Source organism: Cajanus cajan, chromosome 5 (genome assembly GCF_000230855.2).
Source record: "Cajanus cajan strain Asha chromosome 5, NIPB_CcT2T_4, whole genome shotgun sequence".
Lineage (NCBI taxonomy): Eukaryota > Viridiplantae > Streptophyta > Magnoliopsida > Fabales > Fabaceae > Cajanus > Cajanus cajan.
In genome coordinates, this window is record NC_138521.1 from 50,308,471 (window position 1) to 50,327,785 (window position 19,315).

Below are 19,315 nucleotides of genomic sequence, written 5' to 3' on the forward strand. Positions count from 1 at the left end.
GAGTGAATGATTAAATGAAGAAAGTAGTTTTTAAAAATAAAATGTATTTTAAAAAGGGTATAAATTAACAGCATATTTAAGAAGTTTAAAAAAATAAAGAAAAGAGACGTACCTATTAAATAAAAAAGACATAGCAATTTAGTTCCTACTTCTTAGTTTATGTATAATGTTCGGGTGGGTTTAGTTTTCAATAAATTTAAAAATTTAAAATTAAACCCGTTCAAAATTGTCCAATTAAATCCGTTTTTTCAACTCCATCAAAGATCAAACTGAAAATCTGGGGAATCCATCAAACATACTTTTTCTATTCGGTTTAGTTTGGGCCCGTTGCGGGTAATTGGCGACCCATAAGGAAGAGTATAATAATAAAAATATAAATAGCGGTTTAAAAGCGCACTAAATCCACAAATAATGAATAAAAGAATTGCGTGTGCAGAGTGTGAGTCCCATATATTCAGCAGCCACTCTGAGAAAAGTTAGGGTTTTTGTTTTTGGGTCTCTCGCAGCGCCACATCAGTCATGGGAGGAGGCAATGGTCAAAAGGCAAAGATGGCTCGCGAGAAGAACCTCGAGAAGCAGAAGGCCGCAGCTAAGGGTAATCCTTTCTCTTTTCAAACCCTAAACTTTTACGACTAAATTAAATTAAATTTAATTTATTTTAAACAAATATTTTCTTCAAAATAATTGGGGCTTCATATGTTAGATCTGATGCAGTTATTGATTTTAATAATTGTTTGGTATGTGCAGGAAGCCAGCTGGAAACAAACAAGAAAGCCATGAATATCCAGGTAAAATTCTGGTGCAGCCTCTCATGTACCCTTTTTATCTATTTGTTTTTTTCCCTTTCGTATAACCCGAATTTAAACATGGATTCTTTAATCAAGATTTTTGTGGTTTAATCTAAATGTCATGGTGATTTTTATCCTTTTTTTATAACGAACCAATAATTTCAGCAATTTTTTTACTGCTAAATAAAAGAGTAATATGTTTTTTGCTTGGTTACTCTTTTCCTTGGGCTCAGGGCTGTTTTATGCTTGTTATTTTTGTGTTATATCACAAGTTTACTACCCCATGTTAATAATATGTGGCTCGAAAATAGAACCTTTGGAAATTATGAAAAGTCCAAACCTGAGATCAGGCATCATGCGAGGCAGCACTGTTAATGCATAAATGCTTTGCCTGAAGTCATTTATTTCTTTCCTTTTAGGCAGGCAGCACTGTTGTCTTTCATCCTAACATTTAATTAGGCTATTTATCAATTGGTATTTATGAAATTCATCAAAGATTGTTTGGCTACTAACATTTGCTTATAACTGAGTGATTGATTCTTTGTTAGACTTAAGTATATATTCAAATGCAATTGGTTGAATCACTGTGGTGAGGTGGGATTAGCATGATCTAAGTCTTAGGTTTGAAATATGTTGTCATCATTGTAATCTTTCCTACCGATAAAAAAAATGCAATTAGTTTGGCAAATTTTTCTAATTTGGCCAATTTGTTTCTATTTGTCCAATGCATAAACTGTTTACTACATTGTGTCAACCCAATAATTGTTTTCTTTCAATCTGTCTTGGAAGACGTATACACACTTGAATGATGTTCCATCACAATAATGTCAAAATGTTTGTACATTTGAAGACTTGATTATAGATGTGTGATATCTTAATCTATAGATGATCTCCTATAAGGGAGAACTCTTTCTCTCTCATTGCATTACTGTAGTGACTCAGCAGAATGGAACCCTTATCTGAATATGATTTTGTGATTGATGATTGCAGTGCAAGGTGTGCATGCAAACATTTATGTGCACCACATCAGAAGTGAAGTGCAGGGAGCATGCTGAAGCCAAACACCCTAAATCTGATGTCTATGCTTGTTTTCCTCATCTTCAAAAGTGAACGAGTGCATGTGGAGACTTGATATCATTATGGCCTTTTCTAACAATATATCACAGAGATCTTCAATTTCTTTTATATCGAATATGTCTGTCTGTGTCTTGTGGGTTGGGAGAGACGAGAGGGGATAATTACTACGTTTTTCCATTGATTTAAGTGTGAGAAACTGTGTTAATTTTCTCTTTGTTGTCGAATTGTAACTTATGAATGATCGTTAGTGTCAATATTAAGTTTCTTACAGAATCACCGGATTACAGTATTTGACTCTGAATACTTACAGCTTGCACAAGCCTGGATGCTCCAGACCTTAAACACCATCCAAATTTTTTTTCCGTAGCTGATCACATTTCCCAACCATCTCTCTCTAGTCCTGTGGCAAAATTATCACTTGGAGACAGTAAAATTTGATGTCCTTACGGTGCCGTTGTATGCTTTATTCTCAAATTATCAAAACGAGAATTTCATATGTTCCCAATTTCTTTGAGTAGTACTTGATCTCATCTTCACATTTTCATGAAACTTTGGCCATTATGCTGTTATGATCCAGGTATCCTCTTTCAATAGAAATGTATTCAAACTTAGAAATCTCATTTGCTTCTTTGGAGCAACTACAATCGTAGTTGCTTATAAGCTAGAGTTTTTTTTTTATTATTAAAAAAGTGTTAAATTACACAAGTTGATGTATATTAACCAAAAGAGCAAATTTTACTGTGCTGTTTAAAGGTCCGCTGCCCTAACCCCGATCTTGGTGAGGCTTTTTATTAAAAAAAATTATAGCTTTTGTTGTGAGAAATCGGAATTCTAGTACTAGATCACTCCTCAGCGATTCACATCAATTTTTTACTTGTTTTATTCCAACAATTGGATCTCGTAAGCTATTCAAATTTTTATATTTTGTTCTACTTGTACATCATTTCATAATAACTTAAAATATTAAAATAATTATTATAATTATATATTAATTTAATATTGATACAAATATTATTTTTGAATAAACATGAAATAATATTTCATATTTATAAAAAAAAATAAACCCATATTTAATTATTTTAATGTCTAAAAATACTTATTGTTAAAGCAAAGAGATTATATAAATGAAAAATACATAATGATAAATTATTTAAAATATAACAAATTAATTTCCATTATTCTCAAGTTCTCAATGTGTGATAAATATGTTCCATCAAGACATGAAGTGTCACAAAGATATGCTATTTTTTAAATATAAATTACAGTGAAATTATGATGATAACTATTAGATTCTTCGATAGTTCATGTCATTTATCTTTGTTATCTTATTCGAAATTAATAGTATGTGTTTCTCATCTTCAGCAATCTTGTTATGCAATATGACTTATACATAAATTATTATATTTTTTAATATATTCACATGCCAAACACATGTTGGCTCATGGTCATTGGACAGATAATTTTTTCTTTTCTCCTTGTGACATTGGATGGTCTTTGCATATGTAACTCATTCAGAGTAAATGACATGTGCTAAATAAAACCTCATTATATTGGATTTATTTATTGTGTATCATACAACAGGACTATTCTAAAAAATCTCATTAAATACATTTGATGCATTTAACATATTAATGTTATTAATTGCGTATAGCTATCATCTGTCATTTTTTTTTATGTAAGTGACATGTCATGGATGATCCATGTTTTTAAAATCTAACACCAATGATGTTTCACTAAGACGTCTCATGTATAAGAATGTTATGTGACAATCTTACCTGACAAAAATCACCTATATTTGATAAATAATTTTTTATTTAATAAATTGTTTTTTAAGCTTAAATAAAAGTTGGTCTCTCATTTTATTTTAAGTCATACTTTGGTTCCTTAAAGGTGATTTTATTAGTTAAATTAATCCTTTTGTCAATTTTCTGTATTAAATATTAATTTTGATTGACATAACATTCTAACTGCTTATTACATGTCATTAAATTGACCAAATTAATATGATAAATTAGCAAATGACCAATTTGATCTAACAGTTATACTTAAAGAGATCGGAACAAAACTTTTTGAACATACTGGATCAAATTGAATCCAAAATAAGGAATCAAAATTTTAATTTATTTGAGTTTTTTTTTTTTTTTTTTTTTGGAAAAAAACCGAAGACAGTGATCCAAAGTCAAAATCTTGAGCATGTTGTCAAACAGGTCCAGCATTTAACCTGCCTCACTTTCTTCCGCATTGATCATACCCGCCTCGATGCCCCTGCCTAGTGACATTACAACAGTATCTAAATAAGATTGAACACTCAAGGCATTTTCATGATACAATAAATTGAACACTTCTATATATGTTTGGCATTTATACCTGATCAGGAATCAGACAACAGGTGTTTCATGTGTGAAGCCAAAGATGACAAACATGTACCTGACCCTTCATTCATAATGAGAGAAATAATCTCCTATTAAAAAGGTACATGCCATCTATTTCCTAAAAACATCATTGACAGCAAACGAATTTAGTAAGGAATAAGAACATGTTCCATTTTTAGTTGGAAGACTCCTAATTCCTAATATCTGTTCAAGAAAAACACTGAACTGATATTCTTTCGTTTATTTTTCAATTGAGTCTAATTCTAAATTAATTTTGTCTTAAAAGTCGGATGAAAATTGGGAGAATAAAAAATGATTACCTCTACACACACAACTTGCAAAATCTTTATGGAAAGGATAAATCAATGGGCAATGTTGTATTCAAGAAAATGCCGGTGTAGAGGGAAAATTCTCGATGTATATTTAAATTAGCTTATTTCGTATTTAGAAGAGTTTATAATCAAAATTTTATTTAAGTTCTTTGAACATTAATAAAAACTAAACATATGCTTAAAGTTAGAATTTATAATCGCAACTTTTTTAAGATAAAATTTGAATTTTCAACAACAGACTAATTATTCAACTGGAACAAGATATTGTTACATTCCACAACAAAACTAACAAACTATACTTAACAGAAGGCAATGTTAGGGTATTATAAAACAATCCCACATATATGAACTCAGGTTTATGGATCCACAGATGATTTGTTACTGTGTCCTCATTCTGCTACTTTCAGCTGCCCTTACTTGAGAGAAATATGGATGTGCCTACGGGAACACATTAAGGAAAAAATTGTTAAATCAAAAGATTATAAAATAGTACAGATTAAGCTACTTACACAATAAAATAATAATGTTACGGTAAATTAATGAGACTTTTATTATTACCATCGCTTCTCTTGCCGTTAGCCTGTCCTGGTGATCATATCGAAGGAGCTTATCAAGAAAATCAATTGCCTGCATGCCCAATATATTGAAATAATTAAAAACCATAACGAGGAATTGTTAAATCAAAGTATAATCTAATTCGTTAGGTCTCACTGCCATACTAGAACATGGATTAAATTACCTCTGGAGACACAAGATGTTGATTATCTGCATTGATAAATTTAGACCAAGGCTTGCGACTGTGCCTGCAAAAGGCAATATCGTAATATTAAAAAGGATGTGTAAAAACAGCAATAATTTTTCATACATCTATCATGAAGAGATAAAATCAAAATAAAAGCAGTAAACTTCTAAGAGAGTTTTAGAGAGAGAGAGAGGCACTATTTCATTGCCATGGAAGATATTAGAGACAAAAATTTATGAATTCACTAAACCAATTTTCCATGAAATATGTAGAAAATCAAATGGAAGATGATACCTTCCAACTAGTGCATCAAGTTGAGGATCAAGCTCCAAATGATACTTGTTCAGATATGCATTCAGTTCATCAGTCCCAAGCACCTGCGGATCACATACAAAAATAAAAGAATAAGATTCCTGCAGATCTGGAAAGAATATGTATCTCTATAAAAGGTCAACAAGAGGGGGTAAGTCGTCTAGAATTCAAACTTTTAGCATGCAACACACGGAATAATTTAGGCATACTTAATTATCCTCATTTAATAAAAGATAAGAGATTGCAGTCAAAAACTAAAATCAAGATTAACTTGCACAGCATCAACATCATAATTTTGCAATTTTTATACATTAATGAACTACTATGACTGTTACCTTAGCTATTTTGACAAGCTGATCATGGTTGTCGTGACCGTAAAAGAAAGGTTCCTTGCGAAATATCTACATGAAGTAAAAGGATCATAACCCATAATTTCACGATTTTGCACATGTAGATTGAAAATTAGACTTCCTATTAAATAATGCCAAAGGTATGTCACATATATCCAGTAAGTAGTGGCCTATAGCAGTAATTCTCACCATTCCAGCAAACATGCAGCCAAGACTCCACATGTCTAATGAGTAGTCATAGTCTTGCAAATCAACTAGAAGTTCAGGGCCCTTAAAGTATCTGAGAAATAAAAGCATAGCACATGACATTATTTTGGCAGTGTCACTTGAAAACTTCCAAAACTCAAGCTCACAGCAATATTGCAAGTCTAGGAAAATTGAAATGATCATTTTTCCTCTGTCAGTTTATATCTAGCCAATAAATATAAGCAAATTATTTCTGGCCTAGAAGGAAGCTGAGAATGCCTATATGATTATAAACCATGTGGAAGATTAGGCACCTGAAAAATGTTACTAATGTGAGTTGACAGAAATTTACATGACCAGACAAATGGACTTGGGTACATTTTGGCTGGAAAAAACAAAGGGGCATAGTTGGTAAAGTTGAGAATACCAGCAAACTAGCATCATAAACTCAGATCATGCAGCCCCATCCAAGAATTTTTGGAACCCCCCATTGCCTTTGCTTAACCCTTCTGCCTAAACATTGTTCACACATGGCAACAAATGACTGATTGTTGAGTTTTTAATATCTTCAGCTAGGATAATACAGTCAATATCTCTTTAATTTTCTTAGTAGGAACTGTGATTAAATGAGGAAATTGGGTTTATCTAACAAATCTGAAAAATATGGCCACTATGGCACATTGTGCATTAGCCTGCTACAGGACTGCACTATTAAGACCAATCTGCTTCAGTGTCAACAAAAATATATGAACTACTTCATGTCTGGCTTCTGATAAAACAGTTACACATTAATCTTCTACAAGTATTCATTCTATAATGCATGATTGGGAAGAAAGTAGATTATAAGCTTATGAAAGAACAGGCTATTAGTTTAAAAAATGAGACTACTTGAATTTAAGACACTTAAGTTTGAGAGGGAGAAAAATCAGTGTGTATAACCACTGATCTGTGTGTGTGTATAGTCTAAACAAAGGTATATACAAAGGCTAAAAACCTAAGGCATCACATCAGAGCCTATATACAATCAAACTGTACAGACAAAAGATAAAAATATTAAGAAGCTTTCTTAACAAGCTATTCTAACACTCCCAAAAGCACAAATTGTATGCACTGTGGTTGGAACATAAAATATGTATGCATACTTGGCAAGCAACAATTCCAATAACACATTCGTACTAAATTTCATACTTAAATAAAGTAAACATGCCTTGTCTTATATACTAATATATTCAGACTCATCCATTGCATACAACTTTCTTTGATTTTACTAGAAAGAGTTGAGACCAATTGGTCACAGAACATTTACCTTGAAGCCACACGAACATTGTATTCCTTTCCAGGATGATAAAATTCAGCAAGACCCCAATCTATCAAGCGAAGTTTTCGTAATTCGTGATCTATCATAACATTATGAGGCTTAACATCTCTATGCATTATTCCTTGAGAATGGCAGTAATCTAAGGCCTGCAAATCAAAACTAAAACATTCATGTAACAAGAAAAGGTTCTTCACACAATTATGCACATGTGAAGCATGGTAGTTAAATTTGGATTCAAATTTTGAATCAGAAGTCCCATTTTTTAAAATTGAATCGAATTGTATCGTGAATTGTCAGATTCATGATCAATAATAAAACAAGCATATAGAATTAATAAAGAATTAAAGATATATTAAAACACATTCACAATCAACATCTAAAAAACATAACCCTAGGAGCATGAGATACATGAGTTCTATTAAAAATCATTATAATAGAATAATATTAAAATTTATAATAAATATTCTGCTATTATATTTATTATATATTAATTAAATGTTTGTATTTGAAAAACTATAAGAATTTATTTATTACGTTTTATAAAGATATTGAAATAAACTAAATTATTGATCAAATACTTTTTACTTGATATTAGACAAATCTTACGTATCAGATCAATATTTAAAACTGAAGGTTAAAAACGGTATGTGTTATAACTAAAAAAATACAAAAATTCTTAAGTTAAAAAAAGTAAATACAAAACACTGTTGTTGGGGTTCGGGTTGTGAATATCCATTTAAGCATAAGCACACCCACGAGCAGAAATATCGTGTGGCACAACTTGCCCACTCTGATATCATTTTCCATGATTTTGGCAGCCAGACGTGTTGCATCAGATGCAATAGCCAGGCACAACAGAGGAGCAGCAAAGTGCCACAACTCCTACTGGCCTCAGAAAAGCTACCCATTTTTGAAACAGTATCATGTCAGCCATGGAGGAGCAGCATAGTGACACGACTCAAACTGGCCTCATAAAGCTACCCATTTCAAACCAGAATCATGCAATTCAAATACAGATCGTGATTCTTGCACGATTGAATGGGCAATTCAAGAACAAAAATGATACACATCGTTTTCCCTCTATATTGTATTGAATCACATAAATCGTATCGAGATTCATGCGATAATAACTACCATGATATGAAGTAATAGTTTAATTTCCATGATGCATAAGCAAAAGCCAATATACATGAACCAGATGTAAAATTGATATAAGCCTAATCCAAGACAAAGATACTCCAATTACGTTTAAGGAAAAATATATTCACAATGGAGAAGACACAGAGAGTATCAGTCTAGGTATACCATGAGATTGAAGGATCACATTACCTTAAGAAGCTCATATATGTAATAGCGTATGTCATAATCAGTCAAGGTTGGATACAAAACTTTAAAATCTGTACTGTTGACATACTCAAATATTAAGCTAGGAGTTTTAGAGTGTTGATCTCTGACAATATCAAGAAGCTTGACAACATTTGGGCCCCCACAAAGGTTTTGAAGTATTTTTATCTCTCTTTTAATCTGCAATATGATGGTGAAGATCTCAGAAACCAGAAGGTAAGTAAAAAATCTCATAATTGAATGTTATTATAGTACGTGAAACACCATAACAAAAATTATAAAAACAAAATTAAACATAAAACAAGACTTCAATCACTTAGTCTATCCACAAGAGGTTCTCAAGAAATAGAAGATATATCACTGAGTCCAAAAAAGTGAGGAGCTATGTGTAGTTCCTACTCAAAACATTGGAATCAAAGCTGTAGTTGTTCATGCCCTAAATGATTCAAAGCTGCGTACTGTTTTTTTTCAAACAAGAAGTTCATACATGCTTCAAGCCCACCTCCAATATTTTAGGGGGAAACAGAATTAAGCATCTTTTTTCAACATAGGTCAACTAGTTTGAACTTTGAAGCATTTCTTCTCATTTTAAACCATAACTTCCAAACATTTTTTTCATCAAGTATAGTCCAATAAGATGATACCAGAATCAGATAATATTATATTAATTAGATAATGAAACATGATATCATTTTCACCAATCATGTTATATGCCAGTCTTTTATATTCTTCAACATCTTCATGTTAAAAAAATGATTATATTATGTCTTCTTATGATGAAATTTAAGTTTTTTATTATTATTTTAAAATTAATTGGTGCACAACTGTGTTAGGGAGATTGTGCAGAGTGGTCCAATTGTTATCCAATAGCTCACAAGAAAATGGTGAGGAGTAAGTAGAAACTAGGCGTAAATTACTCTCCAACAAATTTTAGGAGAATAGTTCTGAAGAAGTACCCCTGGTTGGCTTTATCCATATTTCATAGTCTAGGTCCCAAAGGTTGAAAACAAACATCAATGTAAAAACAAAATTTCACCTTCTTTTTCTTGACAGGCTTGAGAATCTTGATTATACAGCGCTCATTGCTATTAACATTTATGCCTTCAAAAACCTCACTATACTTCCCCCTTCCCACTTTCCGCACAACCTCATAATCATCTTGATCACTGAAAAGAGCACACATAGCATTCATCAATAACAGTTGAAAAAAAACATGTAAAGCTTCATAACAATTAGACCTAAATACATAACATACTGATGAACCTTGGTCAGTAAAATCACAAACATTCACAAGTTGTTAACATCAGAATCCAGCGAATAAATGCCATCAACCAATTTCAAATCACAAGGTGGAGGTGATTCTCCATAGTCGATAAGCTACTGTGTTCATACCACAGACGGAACATAGCAACAAGAGATCGAATCAATTGATAACAGAAACAGCATCATTAGGCATACCTCGTTAGATATGGAAATTTGAAAAGAATGCGACACAATAGTTGAACCTCTAGGTATTGAAAATGGAGTAAAAATGAAAGTAAAAAAACAACATGTAGGAAAGTTGGGGGGGCGAAGACTGGGTTGGAAACCTAAAAGGGTTGAATTGTGTATTGATTGTGAATTGAGTATAATGGAGGCTTAAGAGAAAGGTGGGGAAAGAAAAAGAAATGGATAGGGTTGGGAATAAGATTACCCCCATTGAACGGTGAGAGACTCGTAGTCCCAGTACTCTTTGGGGCGAAGAACGTTGACATCGGTGTAGACACGAGCCTTCGACATGCCTTCGCGATTGGAACCCGAGATCTGGCTGGGGATGCGCACGATAGGGGGTTGCGCAACCGGCGCACGCAAGGCCACAAGGGTGCACACTAGCAAGAGGCGCAGAAGTAGTGCTGGAGGTTCGTGTGCATATTTAACATAGCAATAATAATAATTACTCATACTTTTTACATTTTTGTCTATTTTATTTATAAGTCAAACCAATAATACTTGGTCCGGGTTTAGGGTAACTTTTTCTGGAATGGTTTGAGGTTTGAGAATATCATTTTGCTTCCTGAACTGGCCACGTCATCATCTTCTTCTCTGTTTCCAACGACAAACCAACTCAATAAAACTTTCAGACTTGGGTATCCGTTAAGCGGTTTTGAGTGCGTAGAATACACCAACACATCTATCATGGTTTAGATTAGATATATACAACATCATGTAATATATTTTCTACCGTCTCGGTCAGATCCCGATCTGATACCCTTTACAGGTTTTGATCTGATGATTCTTGAATATGGGTCTTCTCGGTCGGACTGCGATCTCACCCACCTTCTGGACGAGCTCGGCCAGGGTGTACTCGGCCAGGGTGTGCTCGGCCATGGAGAGATCGGCCATAGAGAGGTCGGCCAGGTGTACTCGGCATGGTGAGATCAGCCAGGATGTGCTCGGCCATGGAGAGATCGGCCATGGTGATCGGCCAGGGTGTACTCGACCATGGAGAGATCGGCCAAGTTGTACTCGGCCATTGTAATGATCGGCCAAAGTCCGAGTGGGTCTCACCTCTTGGACTGGTCCGAGAATCAAGGATGAAAAGCCTATCTTTGATAATCAAATATTCCCAAGGAAAACCGTTATGAAAATCCTCGCGCTCACAAGGCCCAGGAGGCCCATGAACAGAAAAGCATAAAACCTAAAACCCTAGAGCTAAGACGGCAGATGACACTTTTGAATGCTCTGACTCGGAGGCACGATCTAGGAAAAAACCCTTGGCCGGAACATATTTGTACACCAAATTATATTTTTAAGTTCTTTATTTTAGATTTATTGTCATCTTTTATGTTTTAAAATATTTATTTTAATTTTTTATTTTCTAAATTTAGACATATTTAATCTTTTAAAAAATAATAATTATTTTTAATTTTAACGATTTTGAATCAAATTTAAAATTTAAAATCTATTTATTTGAATCCACTTATATAAAAACTATTCTATTCAAAAAATTCAAACTAAAAGGTTATATATATATATATATATATATATATAATGAAAATTGTATAAAAATTAAAAAAAAATAAAAAATAATCTTAAAAATTTAACTTTATATTATTTTTTAATTATTCATAAAATATAATTTTTTTATATAAATAAATATAATGAGATAAATTTTAAATTCAAAAGTATATATCAAAATTAAAAATAATCATTATTTTAAAAAGATTAAATAAATTTAAATTTCAAAATAAAGAATTAAAATGAACATCTTAAAAATATAAAGATTAAAATAAATCTAAAAAATAAAAGATCAAAAATATAATTGAATATATATTTATACAGTTTAATTTTGAATAGAAAAATAGTATGTTATGCTATACAACAATCAGAACATGTAACCAAAAAAACCACACCAATCAGAACAACTTTAAATTGTGATTTAACTTATTTTAAACAAATAATCCTGTTTTAACTTTAAAAAATAATTATTTATCTAGAATTGATAAATTCTAAACATGCCTAAGTTATGGAATCATATTATATCCATGACACATCGACTTTTGTATCAACACATTAAGAAAATATGGCATAAAATATATTGTGTGCATGAAAACTTGATAGCAACTTCACACGTTAAAAACAGAGTCAACACAAGGGTTAGTTTATTGTAGTTAATGTTGTAGGTTTATCACATGTTAATTTATATATAATATGTATTTAATTATAAATTTATAAAAAAAAATTGAAAAAACACTTAATTATATATATATATATATAATTAAAAATTATCTAATTCAAAATCACGACATTTTTTGATAGCACCATTCATGTCAAATTAGGATTTAAGTTTCTCTTAAATTTGACTATGAGTGTTTGATAAAACTAATTTATAAGTTAATTGAGAACTTATAACTATTAAGTTTGGAATTAAGTTTGGAATTGAGAAAAAGTTTAAAAAATTTATAAGTTAATCAATTGAGTTAAAACTGTTTAGTAAAATTAGTTAATAAGTTAGTTGATTACTGTAAAATGAGATATTATTTATTTGATAATAAGAATGAGAGAATAACATATAGACAAAATGATTCTAAATTTAAAAAAATGAAGAAAGATTTCAAGTAAATTAATGAGGGTAAAAATGAAAGAAAAAAATTAAAAATTTATAAGTTATAAACTACTTTAATTAACTTATAGAAATAAATTGTTTTGATCAAATTAACTTATAAATTGGTCAAAGAAACTCACAATTTTTTAAATATCTTGTCAAACACACTTTAAAAGAATAGAGGAGGACTAAAAAGTCGAGTTATTTATGGACTTCAAAGGTATTTTCATTTATTAATAATCGATCTAAAGTTAAGAAATGAACTTTGATTTTAGGAGCCAAATCCATCACTTAAGTTGTTAGGGTTAAGGAAGAAATCGGTAAAACAATTCAATATAACTTTTTTATTTCTTTTGACTTTTAAGAGATGTGTTGTGGAAAGGCTATCCAAGGTGCAAGTTTTAGAGTGTGACTCACACCCTTTTAACAAAAAAAAACATCACAAAGGTAAAGAGAAATGAGTTATAATTCGCCATGTGTATGATTTGAAATTATGGGTAATGAGATTGTCTCTAAACTTGGTAGGTTTTGAAATATATGATTCTTAGAGAGGTTTTGAATACTCCAAAGTTGTGTTGAATTACATTGTAATGAATTGTTTTTATTTGATTGCTTTGATGATCTTTCGCCTTATATTTGATAATTTGGGTTGAATTGGTGTTAATATTATATTGTTGAATTGGACATGTTAGGGTACCACAATTAAAGAAGGCATAAAGTAAGAGGAATAATTTAATTCTACTTGTTATGCAATTCAAAATTTGTTACATTAGTGACATAATGTTTTCTTGTTTAGGATATTTGTGATATTTGTAATGTTGTTTGTACTTTGAATTATGTATTGAAATTTGAATTAAGTATTTTTTTTTCTATTTTTTATTTGTTTCAAATTTTAAAATATATTTATTTTTATTGTTCAATCAATGATCTGACTTGACCTAATTTGATTGTAGTCAGGATGGGCAACTTAAGAAAAGTTTACAAACTTAATTCAATCCAACTCAATTACGTTTAATTGGGTTGGGTACAAAAGTAGTTCAAACCCAACCCAACTTAACCTATTTACACTCTTAGTATGTAGTATCTTTGAGCGAATCAGTTATGTATATTAAACCTTATGAAACATGCAAGATTCTTAATTAAAGTGAGTTGAGCTATTAAAGATGTGCTTTTGGAAGCCATGTTCACATTGTTTGGGAACTTTGTTCTAAGAGCATGAGCATGCTTAAGTAAACATCGTCGTGTTGAGGAGGGACCACGACTATGCTCAAGATGGGTTTAGTCATGTTGAGTGAACCATAACTATGTTAGGCTAAGCCACAATTGTGTTTCTTCTTCTTTTTATTTTTATTTTTATGTGAGAGTGAAAATTCTAACATAGGCGTGCTTAAGTACACACAACCATGCTAGGAAAAGAAATAAAAACTTGAAAAACTAACCAATACTTGGAGATAGAAAGATTGTGTTATGTCAAACATAGTCTTGGTAATTTTTCTTGATTGACACTTATTGTCTTGGGACTTGAATAAATGAGAATTGAAAGGGTTAATTAAGAAGGAAGGCTAAAATAAAAAAAAAATATAGAATAATTAATAAATATATAACATATTGGGATCTTATGAATATAATGTTGGAAATTACATATAAAAAATAATCATGGTAGAAACATTCCACCATTAGATCCATGCGAAAGAGCATACCACCATGATTAAAATTACCTCTTATAGCATTAGCAACCTTTGCATAGCTTGTGCAATTAGTCACATAGATTTATAACCATCTTATTACAAGTGATGTTAGTTGGTATAAAGAAATAAAACTTTTCATGTAGAAATTGTAATGACCTTAAATCAAAGGATATTATACATTATTGTTATATCGAGAAATGCTTGTGACACAAACATAACTTTTTATGTAACATTCTCATAGCTGATCACTCAAGTACATTATTATACAAATTATGTAACGTTATAAGAAAAACTAATTTTACCAAAAATTTAATAATGAAGGTTTAACCAACATTTGAAAATGCATGTTATTACTTGAAGTTCATATAAATCTCATTAATTAGCTATGATTTGTATTGAAATCATATGTAATTTATGGTGATTTTAAGTCAACTGTAGTTAATTTTTTCTTCTTCCAACATTTAATTTCCTTAAAATTCCCCAATTTTTAGGTTTCATCTTTCTCACTCCTTTTCCTTGTTTCACTCTCAACACGTTCTCTTTCCTTTGTTGTCACACGTTTCCTTCATTGTAATCAATCAAAGAACCTTGTCCACAAAAATAAAAAAACCTCCCTAATGAAAAATGATGTTGACTGTCAGTGTTTTTACGAACCAATCTACCTTTCTTTTCCTAAGAGATTCAGAATCAATCCTCATTTCTCCTACCTCATTTTCAATGCTCCAAAAATCCCATACAAAATTAAAGTTATTGGCCAGTCTCACTGACTTATGCGTCTCTAGCCACTTGAACTCTTGCAACATCTTTTTCCTGTTCTCTATTTTATCTCAAGTCCATAACTTACATTTTTTCATTTCAATCATTATAGGGTTGGTTTTGTTTTTACCATCTTTCTTCTTTAATTAAAATTTATAGTAAACATTGTTTTTACTTTCTCAAGTTTTGCAAGTAATTTTTTACGCCTACTATTTATTTATGGATTAATTAAGTAATTTTTGTTGTTGTTGTTGTTTTTTTTTTTTTTCTTTTAAGGTGCAGGCTCATGGTCTTGAAGTTAACCTAGAGACTTTATGCACTATTCATCATCCTATATAACTCGAGAGGTATACTAAGAGTGGTTGTAGTTTTTTTTTCTTCTTCTTTTTATCGTGCTTACCATTAAAAAAATACACAATTTTTGTCTAATTTTTCATATTTTCATCACTAGGAGGATTTTTTCTATTCATTGTATGATATCCTAAATAATTATGAGGAACTCACAAAATTGCAATCAATTATAAATGCTAATATCTAATGAAATTCAAGTTTGATGAAATATCAATTAACCTCTTTTATTTCTTGTTCGACTATATTTGAAGTAAGTGAAATCTTTTTTTTCCTTGATCAAAATAATCTTTTAAATGAAAAGAGTAAGCTTACTTTTTCACTGCCTTAATGTGTTAGTTTGTAGATTTTCTACCTTAGGAGGTCAAAGATTTTATGTATCTTTCAATTAGTTGTTTTTTTTGTTGTATTTTTTCGATTAATTATTTTTCCTATAGACCTTTTAGAGCATGGAATTAAATAAAATGTATTAGTAGATATGGTGCTTATATGTTAACAAGGAAAAAAATGCATTTTGAATTAATACATATCCTAAAATAAAGGGAGAAATTTTCTAAGTATATTCTTAACGACTTTATAATTTTGTGTACATTTTTCTAAAATTACTATTAGTGTATTACTTGTGATACTAACATTAATTCATTGTGATTATTTTAAAGGTTTTATGGCAAGCTTGACAAGATCAGGTGATGTTATATGGTACTTTGAGTTTGCCGAAAAATTAAGAGTAGTTTTTCTTTCTTGATTGCACTATGAAATGGAGAAGACCATAGATATATTCTTGTCACAAGTCGTATGTTTTTTATTCGGTGGTTTAACTTAGGCCTCTATTAAAGTTGAGCTTAATTTCAATAGAAAATAATAATAAATTATACCCTTCAAAAAAAAAAATAATAAATTCTTCATTTTCTACTTGTTAGTGTATTCAAGTTTGTTGTCCAAAAAGAAATTATATATGAGCACTTTATTTAAATTTAAATCTTCTATATTCATCTTGTGATGCCTTATTGTAGGTTTTTACCATGAAGGTCTGTGGAAAGTCAAAGTTGAGTTATCAGATACTTATCCTAATAAATCTTTTTCACAAGCCTTGTTAATAAGATCTATCATCCAAGTGTTGATGAGTTGTAAGAATCTTGTATTATAGTTTTGTGAAACTCAATACCTTATTAATGTTTCCAATATTGTTACTTCAAATGTTTAAGTATCATTCTCACCAATCAAATAGCGACCGAAACAAATATGTTGCCATGGGTGTCTAATAGGCTTGCTAAGAAAATAATGTTGCAGATATACTTTAATTATTTTCTGTAGCTAAGTTATGTCCACTTTCTCGAGTATGGTAGAAGATATTTCATCCATCCAAGTTTGCTTTATTATATCTATATGTCAAACTTACAGGCAAAGAGTGGTATACCTTGTCAACTCAACTTTGTAATAAGGACTAGAGTTCTTTTCCATGATATAAAATAATGATGATCGCAATATATAGGCATATATATATGATATTCTTTAATTTATATGTTTGATTCATGTTAATTTTATTCTTAGTAAAAAGTTAATTGTATTCTTAGTAAAAATTATTCTTTTTATCCAAACAATATAATAGTTATTATTATGGTCTTCTGTGTACATTATTATCATAGTTATTCTTTTTTTAGCAAAATTTATATCATTTTTTATATCTCTATATGAGCTTGTTCTAGTAGCCACGATATTTATTTCTTTCATCTTTGTTTGAAGAAATATTAAAAACTTCAATCATGTAAGATGAGACTTATTTTATTGTTGATTGTGTTATATATCCTGAATTGTTTTTGCAGGTGAAAATGATGTGTTGCATATGAACATGGAGAGAGGTTCTTTTATAGTTTTTGAAATACTTTGTAAAGGTCTTTGGAGTGTTTAAACTATATTTTTATATGTATTTTTTTTATTTTAATAAGATATGAGTACAATTTGATGTGGACCCTTTATCTAACTAAAAAAAAAAAGTTAATTTAACCACCAAAATTAGCGATCGATTTTTTCCATCGCTAATAGCGACATATTTAGCGACCGAATCTGATTTGATTACAAATTTTATTTAACGACCAAATTCGTGACCGAATTTTTAGTTACAAATAATCGGTCGCTAAAATAATAATTATTGATTAAAATAGTGAAAGAATGGTTTCGGTCACTAAAAAAATAAAAAAATATTATTATTTATAATAATTTTAACGATCAAATTAAAATCGGTAACTAAAAAAATAAAAATATTATTATTTATAATAATTTTAGTGACTAACTTAAAATCGGTCGCTAAAAAAATAAAAAATAAAATTATTATTTATAATAATTTTAGCAACTAAATTAAAATCGGTCGCTAAAAAATAAAAATATTATTATTTATAATAATTTTAGCGACTAAATTAAAATCGGTCGCTAAAAAAATAAAAATAGTACTATTTATAATAATTTTAGCGACCAAATTAAAATTGGTCGCTAAAAAAATAAAAATATTATTATTTATAATAATTTTAGCGACCAAATTAAAATCGGTTGCTAAATATAATTTTTTAAAAAAATTTAAAAATATATTTCTTTTAAATGAAAGCAAATATAAAAATATATAATATTATTTTTATAATGATAAAAATATTAATGATAAGAAATAAAAATCAATACCCTCCCAATAAAATTAATTTTTTTTTAAAATAATACAAATTATATAATTTAAAACAGATAATTAATATATCATGATGTATTAAAAAATGAGAAACATGATGCTATAAAATAAAATTAAACAATAATCTTTTTAATTGAATCTTTTTTTAAAAAAAAATAGACTAATTTAAATAATAATTTATCTAGAAAATTTATTTATTTTTCTCTTGAGAAATTTATTTCTCTTTTACCATGCTTAATATTTTATTACACTATTAGATAATATAAAAATATATAATTTATTGTGCTTTCCAATTTTGTTAAGATAAATAAACTTCTTTTCATAAATCTTATTTTATTTTCATTGTTATTTTTAAAATTGACTTAAACATCTAGTTCAATTGATATAAACACGTTAGTTCCATTAAATTTAAAATAATTGGCTTATATAAGGATTAATAAAAATTTATCAAACAAATCTAAAATTGATAAAATATAATTAATTTTCCATTAGTTCAATAAATAAAAAATATAAAATAAATTATATATATAAATATATACACCAATAACACATGAGATCAATTACTTAAATTACGTTATACTATCTATCTTCGATTGTACTCGTACTACTTTGAGGTAGATATCGCTTCTTTGAGGAAACATGATTCTATTATTATATATGAATATGATCCCACCATGGAAAATTGATTCAACAACAACCATATTTTGAAATATTTTTATTTTGTTTAATGATAAATTAATTTTTAATATAAAAATATTTATTTAAAATATATCTAATTATACATATATATTTTAAAATTATATTAATTAAATATGTATATAATAGTTTATCTTAAAAATCAATTCATTTAGACATTATAAAATATTTTATTTTAAACATCAATTAAATAATACCTTGCTACTTATAATTTATTTAAATATTTATAAATGAATATTACATTAACTCCA

At 29.4% G+C, this 19,315-nt stretch overlaps 2 protein-coding genes across 2 annotated transcripts; one reads left to right on the forward strand and one right to left on the reverse strand.

Moving 5' to 3' along the window:
• The first annotated feature begins 399 nt into the window (after positions 1-399).
• Positions 400-2,138, forward strand: LOC109796564 (uncharacterized protein At2g23090). Its single transcript, XM_020356229.3, has 3 exons — positions 400-595; positions 748-788; positions 1,779-2,138. The coding sequence occupies exons 1-3, from the start codon at positions 520-522 to the stop codon at positions 1,896-1,898; spliced, it is 237 nt and encodes a 78-aa protein (XP_020211818.1). The 5' UTR covers positions 400-519; the 3' UTR covers positions 1,899-2,138.
• A 2,609-nt stretch (positions 2,139-4,747) lies between these two features.
• On the reverse strand, positions 4,748-10,841 carry LOC109796561 (casein kinase II subunit alpha-2). Its single transcript, XM_020356227.3, has 10 exons — positions 10,515-10,841; positions 9,858-9,987; positions 8,807-9,001; positions 7,466-7,623; positions 6,163-6,253; positions 5,959-6,024; positions 5,606-5,688; positions 5,309-5,372; positions 5,128-5,196; positions 4,748-5,007 (listed from the first exon to the last, which is right to left on the reverse strand). The coding sequence occupies exons 1-10, from the start codon at positions 10,760-10,762 to the stop codon at positions 4,948-4,950; spliced, it is 1,164 nt and encodes a 387-aa protein (XP_020211816.2). The 5' UTR covers positions 10,763-10,841; the 3' UTR covers positions 4,748-4,947.
• Positions 10,842-19,315: the final 8,474 nt, after the last annotated feature.